This window comes from Denticeps clupeoides, chromosome 16, assembly GCF_900700375.1.
Source record: "Denticeps clupeoides chromosome 16, fDenClu1.1, whole genome shotgun sequence".
Classification (NCBI taxonomy): domain Eukaryota; kingdom Metazoa; phylum Chordata; class Actinopteri; order Clupeiformes; family Denticipitidae; genus Denticeps; species Denticeps clupeoides.
This window is the reverse complement of record NC_041722.1, coordinates 10,933,686-10,945,040: the sequence shown is the minus strand read 5'-3', so window position 1 is coordinate 10,945,040 and position 11,355 is coordinate 10,933,686. Positions and strand designations below refer to the sequence as shown.

The 11,355-nt window shown below is 42.7% G+C and overlaps 1 protein-coding gene across 6 annotated transcripts in view; it reads right to left on the bottom strand.

Annotated features, from left to right (window-relative positions):
• The window catches only part of kiaa1549lb (KIAA1549-like b), a 49,620-nt gene that overhangs the window by 25,967 nt on the left and 12,298 nt on the right, over positions 1–11,355 (bottom strand). For all 6 annotated transcript variants that reach the window (XM_028956518.1, XM_028956519.1, XM_028956520.1 and 3 more), the window contains exons 2-5: positions 6,890–7,264; positions 3,374–3,850; positions 2,416–2,531; positions 179–398 (exon numbers count right to left, since the gene is read on the bottom strand). In XM_028956518.1, coding sequence (XP_028812351.1) covers positions 179–398; positions 2,416–2,531; positions 3,374–3,850; positions 6,890–7,264 — 1,188 coding nt within the window. The remainder of the gene's footprint in view (positions 1–178; positions 399–2,415; positions 2,532–3,373; positions 3,851–6,889; positions 7,265–11,355) is intronic.

Below are 11,355 nucleotides of genomic sequence, written 5' to 3'. Positions count from 1 at the left end.
GTGTAAATGCCTTTAGCTGAAACTCACAACCATGCAGGTGTGAGACCATGTTGCCAACCGCCATGCCACCATGCGTCCACAAATGCATAAATATGCATATTACATTCGCAAAACATATTGCTATTGTAAGTCATCAAGTTTCCTAATGACCAAAAGCTCAGACACAGGTGAGTCTGACCTGTCTTGAGCATCACTGAGATGGCTGGACTGGGCCTCCAGGGAGTGGCCGGAATAGGGATGGACTGCACCATGGGCACAAAGTGCCTGACGTCCCCAATCAGCCGCTCCATCCCATATGCATTCAGTGCCTTGACCACCTCTGAAGCACTGTAGACCAAGTCCCCTCGTGTCACATAGTAGCCCACGGTGACATTAGGGACAGTGGAGAGGCTCTCAACCTGTGAAAGGAAAATGAAAAGTTCTGCAGTGTGGGAGGATTTGTATTTGCTTGAAATATTGTTCAGATAACAAATCAGCATAACAAACAATATTACAGTATTATAAATGGCTGTATTATTCACTAATTAATTTTTTTCATCTATCATTTTGATACCAGGGCCTTGGAATTTCCTTGGCTTGGAGAAATAATGCCAGCAGACCAGTGGACAGCACTATCAGTCCTGCAATCACAGCAACACCACCACAAAGCAATATATCTATGCCATTATTCTCCAGACAGGAAGGAAAACAGACTCAGGGAGCAGGGAGAGATGGAGCGAGAATGACACAAGAAAGAATGAGAGTGGAAAAATGGACATGTGTCTTTCATCCATGAGAAGAAACACAATGCCGGGCCATCCCCTAGATGGGCGTGCTGCACAATTCCTGTGTGTGGGAAACATATCAGCCCTGTAGTCTGAGTGAGTGAAAGATGATGTGGACGAACAATCCCGTGGCTCCTTTATGGGATGGGGGGTTATGATTGGGCAGGATTTTCCCTCACAATCGGCCCTTGTTGTGTGAGATGTGAACTGGTCTCTGTGACTGTATCTACTGTGTCGGGGGGCAGGGGGTCGGTTCTTGTCCTTTACCTGTGAGAAGGCATTATTGAAAGGTTGGGTTTCGTTCGGCTGTTGAGAGCGGCTTCACTACCTAAGCTCCTAGGTGCAATTATAAAAAATTGTGACAGAAATCAGTTGAAGAATTCCAGCCATTTCAGTCCTCATTCAACAATGGGTTCATTCCAGGCCACAGTTTCAGTTCCCTTTGATTTTATCTCGCTGACTCCTCACTCTTGCAATTACAGCCATAAAACCAAGTACTAAGCACTGATGCATACTAATATTTTGTCGAGGCATTAAGATCTGAAGAAGATACAGATGAAGATAAAGATAAGCCACTGCAGAGAATGACAGATTTGGTAGGTGCGGGGGTGAGAAGTGAAAGGTGACACTCTGAACATTCAGGCGGCTGCACTTTTTAAATGAATCTTGTAACCTTTGGACTAGTAGGCCAGGCCCAGGGTCATTTATATCAATCCATGGATGTTTCCAAGTTTCACAATTAATCCCAGGGGTGGAATTGCTGGGGTCCAAACTTTCTAAATCTTCCACTTGCTATCTCTGTGATGCACTCTTTATTACAACGAGTCACAAAAAGCGAGGAAAAAAAGTCCACCCTCACCCTTGTGTATACTTGCTGAAGTGTAGGTTCTTTGACACGCATTGTTTCAGTCATACAATCAAATCTTCCAACGAAGAAAATGGCTACTGTTCATTTCATTGTTCACTTGCCCAATTTTAAATATTTCAGACATACAGTACAGTGCAAAAGTCTTAGGCACCAATACAAACCAGTGAACACAAAACCACAGCTTACCTAAGCTACAAGTAACAAAAAAAACCCTGTCAAACATCAATCAAATATTTATCTACCAAACCATTTATTGTAGAATTTCCTTATTTTCATTTAATCTCCAGATTTCACATTTTATTTTTGATAGTCCCTTCTGGAACAATTATAGAACTATTTTTGGGAAAGTCCATTATTTCACTATTTTAACAATACTCATGTTCTTATTTTGAAAATATGTTTTCCAGTGTAAATGGGACAGTCCAATTGATGAGGGAAAGTGTTCCAGTATCTGTCTGCTCAGGTCTTGCTATGGAGCAAGGGGGTTAGTGGGTATGGATACACTTGGAGCAGGTGGAATTCTGATATTTCACAGCCCCGGGCGCTTAACTGGATATGTGCTGCCACTGTCACATAAGATTTGCTGCTGCAATGCTCCACACCTCCCCACTCTTCACAGAGATCCACTTAAAACCCAAGTGCTGCATTCACGGCAAATGGCCTTAGAGTGTGAAGTGTGTCCCAAGGTCAGGACCATGTTCTCAGCTCTGTGTGGTGAATGTGGGAACCAGTGCCACCTCACTGAAGCACAGAAATATAGAGCCCCGCATTGCTGAGACTGACCTGTGCATGAACAACACTGTCATTAAGTGCTTTCCTCAGAGCCTGGGTCAAGCCTCTTGGCAGGTTTTGCTTCAGCACGCTGTCCAGCCGGTTCCTCCTCAGGTGAATGGACAGAACTGTTGCATGCAAAAGGAGGAATTTATCAATTTTTTAGCAGGCCAAAGGCTTGGAGTCTTAAAATAAATTGAGCTTGGATTAGTGGCAAAGACCATTCAAATGGCCAAAACTGTTTCAGTAACTCAATAAGCTTCTTCCATTAATTCTATTAATAAATAAACATACATGTATCACTCTACATTGTGGAGGCCGCAGCCCTGAAAAAAATATGAGGAGAAGGTCTGCATTTGGGTGGTTGTAGTGGGTAATGAACCAGATGACCAAAACGTTGCAGATTCACCACCCCGGCAACAAGACAAGACACTTAACCTGAGTTTCTCCATGGGAACTATCACTGTAACTACTGATTGAAAATTGTTCTGGTAAAGGGCAACAACTAAATATCACTGCATCCCTAGTGCTTTGACAGCCAATCCTCGTATTTTATTTGCTTAACACTAACACATGTTCGTCTGGCTGTTTGAACCAAATCTCACCTAACAAGGATCTGCTGGGAACTACCTCATTCTCATCAGTGCAGTATAAGCATTTACAATTTGATTAATCACAAACTCATAACAGAAACTAAGTGCAGAAAAATCCATCGCTATAGTCTCTTGACTATATAGGTAACAGGAGCGGATGGTCATCAAATATATATTCACTCTCTTACTCACTTTCCATAATCATAGCTGCCCATCGCAGCATACTGGGTGCAGGGCAGGGACTCGCCGAGGGGCAGAAGCCCAGCCCACCGCTGTCAAATTTATCCTACGGTCTTCTATTATATTGCCCACACAGTCACATGAAATTTGATTTGACACCAAACCAAGCTTTTACTACACTTAAAAGATACTTTTACCTGTTTTCACCCACATTCTGTTTGTGACATTGCACTTGAGTTGTGATGCCGTGGCGGGGGTGGTAGTAGCCACAACAGTAGTGGTCTTTGGAGAAATGGTCCTGGGTTTCTGCGGGGTTGTGGTCCATGTGGAGGAACGTGTGGCAGCAGAAGTCCTTGGGGCTGTTGTGGTAGTGGTCTGTACAGTTGTTGTGGGCTCGGTTTCTTTTGGGGTCGTGGACTGAGTAGTGGTAATAGTAGTGGTGGTGGTGGTGGTGGTGGTAGTTGGAGCAACTGTTGTAGTCATCATGGTTGTGAGCTGCAGTGGGGTGCTCTCTAAGGGTTCCTGGGTTGTTCTGAAACCTGGATTGTTGGATGAGAATGCTGATCTGCTGGGTAAGGTTGTAGTGTTCATTTGAGATGAAGATATAAGTGAGTCGTTCAGTCTGGAGAAAACACCAGTCACTCTGTCAGAGACAGAATCCATTGTTGGTTCCTCTGGAATTAGAAAATTATAATCATTTAATTCATGTGTATTGGTGTTTGAGGTCACAGTGGGAGAAATTGGTGTAGGACCTGATAATGATGAAGCTGGTGGTGATGATGATGATGATGACAAAGGTGACTTTGACCAATATGATGACAATTCTGTAGATGATAATAATGACGATGATGAAGTTGATGAGGGAGATGCTGCAGGTGGGAGTGCCGATATGGGAGATGATGATGATGAGATCATCACTTTAGATGATGATGAGGATGATGATGACAGTAAGAAGAATGGTGAGGATGATGTTACAGGAGGGAGTGACCATATGGGAGATGAGATGAATGATGATGATGATACTTGCAAGTTGGTTGATGACAATGATAATGATGATGACGTAATATGTTCCCTCACTGTTCTGGAGGGTATATCAGCTACTGTGGGAAGTCTTGTCTGTTGCTGGTAGGTGATGCTAGGTGTAGATGTGATCGATGGTGATTGTAAATTTACAGCTGGTGTTGATACCTGCTGGTGTGATCCTGACAGAGGTGTGTCTTGTCCAGTTATAAAACTCAGACTTGTCATTTCAAGCTGTCCTGTTGTTCCACTGCCACTGATAAAATAACTGTTTTCAGTTCTCAGTCCCAGCCCCTTTAAATTAGGCTTAATTGTTGATTCTGAGATATGCGATTCTAACCTGTTACGTATAGTTACTGTTAACAGAGACAAACTTTCCAGTTTTTCTTCAGGTTGCACGACAGTGTCAAGTGGAAACTCAGTATCATATGAAAATATCAGTCTTTCCATTTTGGATAATTTACTTGACTCTGTTGGGATAAAAGACATGGTTTCCCTGGAAATGTTCTTGGTGTGCTCTTCTGATGAAGCGTTCAAACTCGTATTTAAATGTGCAAAACTGCTTTCAGGCCATGACATGTGTGAATTGGTGGTGCTGTCACCCACGTGCTGGTGTGTTGCACTGGTGTGTTCAGCGACCGTGTATGTGGGACTCGAGGAAATAGCTGAATCCACAACAAAGGCTTTGTCCTTGGTGGTCGTGTAAGGATCTGCGTTCAGTGAGTGTTCTGACGAACTTGCAGCAACCTTCTGTGCATAAAAATACGGCAAATTGTCTACATGTCTATCTGAATGCATTGGCTCTTGTATCCCAGAGCTTTCCATGATTATGTAGTCTTGACTGGGCAAATAGGTCCCTGTCTGAGTGCTGTTTTGCACCATGGATAGTCTAATTTCATCAGCACTCTGGACAAGCCTGGAATCATTTCTGGGGGAAATATGACTAATAAATGTTTGATCATCCTCCGTGACAAGTGGAGATGAAGGCAGACGGGGAGATTGGGGGGATTTCTCACTTGTGTATGCAGGGGAAGGCCCTGTTGCATAAAGTGATTGAAATTCTGCTGAAGTACCCAGCGAGGGCTGTATTTTCTGGTATGCAACGTCAGAAATCGAGAAATTGTCAGATGTCCCAGAAGATGCCTGGTGGCCATGCTGTCTAGAAGTCAGTGTATTGTGCTTTGAGGAGCTGCCAGATCTTGTAAATGCACCAGCGGTGGCACCTATAGCTGTTGCTTGAAAGTATGAGTGATTGTTTTCTGTGAACAGAGCAGAAGTGGAATTTTGTGATGTGACACTTTGTGAAACCTGTGGAGAGGTAACAGCCCTTTTTGTGTTTTCAGCAGCCTCTATGTCAAAGCTGGGTGGAATCAGCAATGTTGCTGTCAGCACAGTATCGTCACCCATCTTAGCAAACATGACAGTTCTAGATTGCTGACCGGGGCTGGACAGGCCTTTGGAACTCCTGCTGGGCTCAGATAGAGCTCTGTGGATATTATCTGGGCTCCTTGTCTCATAAGCAATCGTGTTATGAGCTTCATCTGCCAATGTGTGAGCCTTAAATCCATGATCTTGTGTAGAAGAAGTGAGTGACATTATTGCTGAGTGAGAGCCTGGGGAGGAATCAGTAAGTGAGGGTGTTTGGGAGCCCACTGATGGATCCATCACTGTGACAGAAGAGTAAGTGAATCTGGGGGATTTGGGGCTTATTGGTGAAGGTTGATTGAAAGCAAACACTTCTGCATGTGTCACCAACTCTTTGTATTGTTCACCTGGGTTGGACTGACCTGCAGGTGTCACTATATCTGGCAGCCTTACTAAATACTCTGAATTTGAGGTTCTGGTGGGTCTGAATTCTGAATCTGACAAGTCTACTGAGGCATTTGTAGAGAAAAATGGGGAAATACCTGACATATTTGAGGAGAATTCTGCTGTTTTTAAGGCAGAATGTGCTTTCACAAAATGGCTGTCTGATGTTTCAGGTACATCAGAAGTTCTGTAGGTTACAGGTGATTGTGGTTCCAAAGAATGTTCTGTTTCAGAAGCCTGACTTAATGACGATTCATTGAAATGTGGTGGATATTGAGTCATTTTAAGGGAATCGGTCAATGACCCTGTCCCACTGATGTCCAGTGATGCTGAATTTAAGGAAGGGGGGTTTTGTGTAGGGAAAAACAGAGGCATGAGTTTGCTATGCTCAAAAGAACTACTGTGATCTGTATTTGCTGTGTTCATATTTGATGTGGTCAGTGCTTTGTCCAATGAGGTGCTAGCAGCCTTATTATTCGTGGTTTTGTGACCTCTGGTAATATATTGATTATATTTTACTAATGGACCTGGGGCCATAGAAATGGATAGACTCTTGGTTACTGAAAAATGATCAGTGCTTGAAACAGCCAATGTTGTGGGTCCCTGTGATATCACATTAGATGTCTTTTTTAAGGCAGTGTCTAACATGGACAGTGTTGTGAATCCAGAGGTCAGATTCTGTAAATGATCCTTAAATGACGCCTTGGACATTGAGAATGATTGATCTGCGGATGAGGATGGAACTGATGAAACTGCTAATAAATGTAAAGGTGACAAGGATACTGAGGTTGGTGATGGTGCCACATATTCATTTGTGGAGATGTCTGAGGACCATTCTGACAGAGATGGTGACATGATATTTGGCTGCATGCTCTGAGCCAAACCTGAGTCTGAGGAGGAGTTGGTCACAGGCTCCGTGATTCCAGAGGAAACTGAAGATGCAAAGGATGGTTCAGCCCTTTCTATGGTCACTTCTGAAAACCACTGGTTGGTTTGGTTTTCGCTTCTCTTTTGAGGAGCTGTTCTTGGGTGGAGCAGATTCTGAGGCTTTCTCACTGTGCTGGCCATAAGCGTGAGGATGGAGGTGAAGGCAGGCTGCTCTTTTGTGCTTTTCGATGAACCTGTGGGCTCAGATTGGATGACGGAAAGAGAATCCTGCTCCTCCACCAAAAAATCAGTCATTGGATGTGATGGGGCAGCCACCGTGACTGGGTCCTGAGGAAACGGCGGAGACCCAGATGCCCCATAATTTGAATCATCTGGAAAAGCAGAGAGAACAGTTGATTTCCTGGCAGGGGTGTCTAAATGTTTTTATTATTATTCACATTCATACAAATTGCTCACACTCCAAGCAATATCTTTCATTATAGTCACAATGCAAATGAATTTTAACACACATTTGTTTATGCCACAAATGGCAGGTTCAGCTGAGGGTTTAAATTTTTCTGAAACCCATGACTCATATTTCAGAAGCAGCATGATTTGCTATTGTTTTGCTTTATACACATTGAATTAATCTGAGTAATGGCATTCAACACAATTACAATGGCTCCATTAGATTATGCAAAGTAACATTTAAGTGATAATCATCTTGAAATCCCACACTCCCGTGACTGTTATCTCTTTTCCTTTTTTTTCCTTTCTCACAGCCGAATGTCACCTTGACAGAGCAGACTGTCCTGTATCGCATTACTTTGTCTAACGTGCCTGGTTGTCTGTGGACAGGCTGCAGTATTTCCGGCTTGATGTAGGATGGCTGTCCATGGATTGGCACTATTCCCTGGTCCCTGCACTCGCACCCTCACCAGCCCTAGCATGTTTCCTTGACATCCTCAGCACTTCCATCTGGGGCATCCTTTCATTGCTTTGTAAATATTTGTGCAAGTGTGTCACATAATCCGCCTCCATTAACCTCACAAGTGATCACTCATCACTCCAACCCCTCCACCCCTGTCCCCCACACACCTCAAATGCAGGAGAGAGAAAACTGCTTATCAAGCATCTTGTTCCTGAATAGCATATTATATTATTTAGACTAACTAGCCTCCTGTAATGTACTTGATGTGAAAGCACATACAGTAAATGCATGCAGCATTTTCTACATTTAACAAATTAAAATGAATTAGGATAAATATTTTCTAAGCAGTAAATGAATTTCTATTGTAAATGTGACTAAAACAACATGTTATTATGTTCAAACAGTAAAGTGAATTTACATGGCTGGATATGACAGCATATTTATCTTTGGGGCTGGCTGATGGTTCCTTGTCCAGACCTAACAAAGCCAAGTCCCCATGCCAATCGCCACCTGCTCCTAAAAAACGCAGCATATGGAATACCCCACCAGTGGGAATAAGATACGGGTGGAAAAGAAAAGAGAAAGTAGAGGAAAATGATGAAAAGGAAAGACTGTGAGAGGAAGGAACCGAGTGACTAATGAGCAGAAGCTGCCTCTCTACCAAGAAGACTGTTGGCAAAGGGGTCAAGGGTGAGTGCAAAATAGCAGGAATTATTACAGTCCTATAATGCTAATTTATATTTCATTTTATTGTCTCAGTCACATGTATAAATCACACACTGTTTTTACGGCATTTTTATGTTGTTGTTTTTTTACACATTTAGATTCTTGCTTCAAGAATAATCTTGCTTGTCATATACTTATATTTTTTTTCTGCACATTTATTTCTGATACTCATCATATTATAAATTATTATAATTTGAAAATGTTATGCCATCTTATGAAAATTAAAAATATATATGTCACTCGTGGCCATCATGGGAAAATGCTGGATTCTTCATTGGCGTCTTGAATTTGGAATATTCTTGGTGCTCCTTATTAGTTTATTAGTGTCTTGTTTTCTCTTATATTTACGCCATTTATCAGAAACCTTTATCCAGAGCGTGGTTCCAGTGACAGTCCCCCTGGACAGTCTTTCTCAGGGACACAGATAATCTTTAAAAATTTCTGCTTAATGCTAAATAGACTGTTTTTGGTGAAGAGTCCATGACTCCTCCAACACATTTCAAAGCCGCTTTCATGGTGTTCACTAACGAAGTGCAAGTTCCTCGGCTCTGCTGAGGGCTACCGGCGTGGAAAATGCATCAAAGGTCTGGTGCCGTGAACAACAAGTCAGTGGTGATCAAAGTCCTAACCACAGAGATACATTGTGATCTCTGTGTAAGATAACTTGTTGCAGAACAAAGTTTACAGCGTTAAATAAAGCAGAAAGGAAAAGTTCCAAAGAGTGCTTCTTTCCACACACACCCTGCCTTTGGACTGATAAATACTACACCATGCTGAATGAAGGGCTGCCAAATCCGCTTTCTGGTGCAAAGTCTCCGGAATCAACAGCTGTTGACCAAGACGAGCGGCGGACCTGTCTCTGCTTTGCTGTGATAGTGACACCGGAGCTGGGGACGGAATTGAGCCGTGTAATCCGGGGAACTTTTTCACTTCACCGTAGCGCACGGCCACTTCGCAGCCACAGCCGGAGAACATCCGTGCCTTTCTGTCACTCTTCCCTGCATGGTATGAGAACAAGCCCAGTTGTGTTTGATGAAGATTTTCTGGTTTCTTTCTGATTAATTAAGGGGGGGGATAACTTCACAGGAGGCAGAAACCACATCACTTCAGACAATGCATGTATGTACAGGTAAAACTCAAACCTGATCCACTGAGGAAGACATCTTTGTGTCTGTTCGGATAATAAAACTTAATAGCAAATTTTTCAGATTTAAACCTGCTATAAAAGAATAAAACCTACCAGCTATTTCTAAAGCAATTAGCCACGCCTCAATAAAGATTCTGAAAAAGAATGAATAGTTTGGTTAAATGGAATTTGACATTAGACGTGTAGTATTAAAAAACGCCTAAAAAAACTCTACTCTGTGCCTTGCATTATATTTTCAGCCATTTCTTGAAGTACAGTCTATTAAAATTCAACCATTATTTTAAAACAGCACACTCCTCATGCATCTCAAGTTTAAGGCATAAGCATATTATCTGATGTCAGGGAGCAAATGGTCCTTCCAGCCATCCAAGCGGAAAGCAAATGCAAACACAAAGCAGGCCAATTCCTTGACAGCTGCTTACAAGCACCCATGCTGGTGCATCAATCCAGAGGGCGCGGATGAGCACAGACCTCGGATGCCTGTGAGGCCGCTGGAGAGCACTTGAAAGAATGCTGATTCCCTCCATCCTGTTCAAGACTCTGCAAGTGCCCCGATGATCACAAGAGTCACCGTGGCGATGATGGTGAGCTTAGCCAATCCATCTCTTCCCTCTCCTGAGCAATAGGTGAGAGATAGCTGAGATTGCTGAGAGAGGCATAGCTGGGACAGCTGGGATTTCATAGTTTAATATTCTTCATGACAAGAATGAAGAATATTATTATTCATGATAATCAATAACAAATTGGTAAAACAAGAAATGTATCATGTTTGTCTTGTCATCAGTGTAATTGTGTAGCGTGCACCACATTAATCAAATCAATTGTAACCTTTGCATACTTTGGTAAAGTACACTTCACTATAATAAGCCATTATTATTATGGCTTTAAAGAAGTGTCATTTTCAATCGAGAGGTCAGTTGAACCATTTCAATTGATAGTGGTGTGCTGTACTGCTCTGCACACTTAGTACTTCCGGAATAACTGCTGCTCAACAACATGCAAGGTTAAAAATAATGACAATTTTAAGGAAGTGAAGGAATTACTTTCCTCTCTTGAAAAAATAAAGGGACAAGATTAGGCAGCTCTCATTACACCCTGTGCTCTCATTAGCTTCAATTGATTTCACTTTCTTGCACCAGGAGTGCTGAATGCATCGCAATTTTCATGGGCTTGATGGGCTTTGTGATGGGCTTGATGCATCACAAAATGAAGTGGGATCATACTTGGACATCACAGTTGCATGTGCATGACCCCAGACAGGTCATCGTGGCGATCAACTCCCACGTGAATGCATGTGATGCACCTTAAAGACACAGACTGACTGACAAACATCCACCAAAATTTGCCTGTGCACAGTAAAGGCAATCTGTCTAAATAAGGTCTGTGCCATGGAGTGAATTCTGAATACAAATGAGGATGAGCATAACAAAATGCTCTAATTAAAAATGAATCTCGGCACCGGCTCCCCTCGCAAAGCTCCACAGGATGTGCGCCTCTACTTTGAATGTAAGCAAACCTCATAATCCATCACAAAGTGATTTGCAACATGCTGCTCTTCAGAAGATCTTCCCGTCCCCTTTAATATGGAAAAAAGGCTCCGATGGTCGTCAGACAGGAACTGATCCGTCGTTTCATCCAAAGATCCCTAAAACACTGAAGCAACCTCTGCTTCAGTGGGG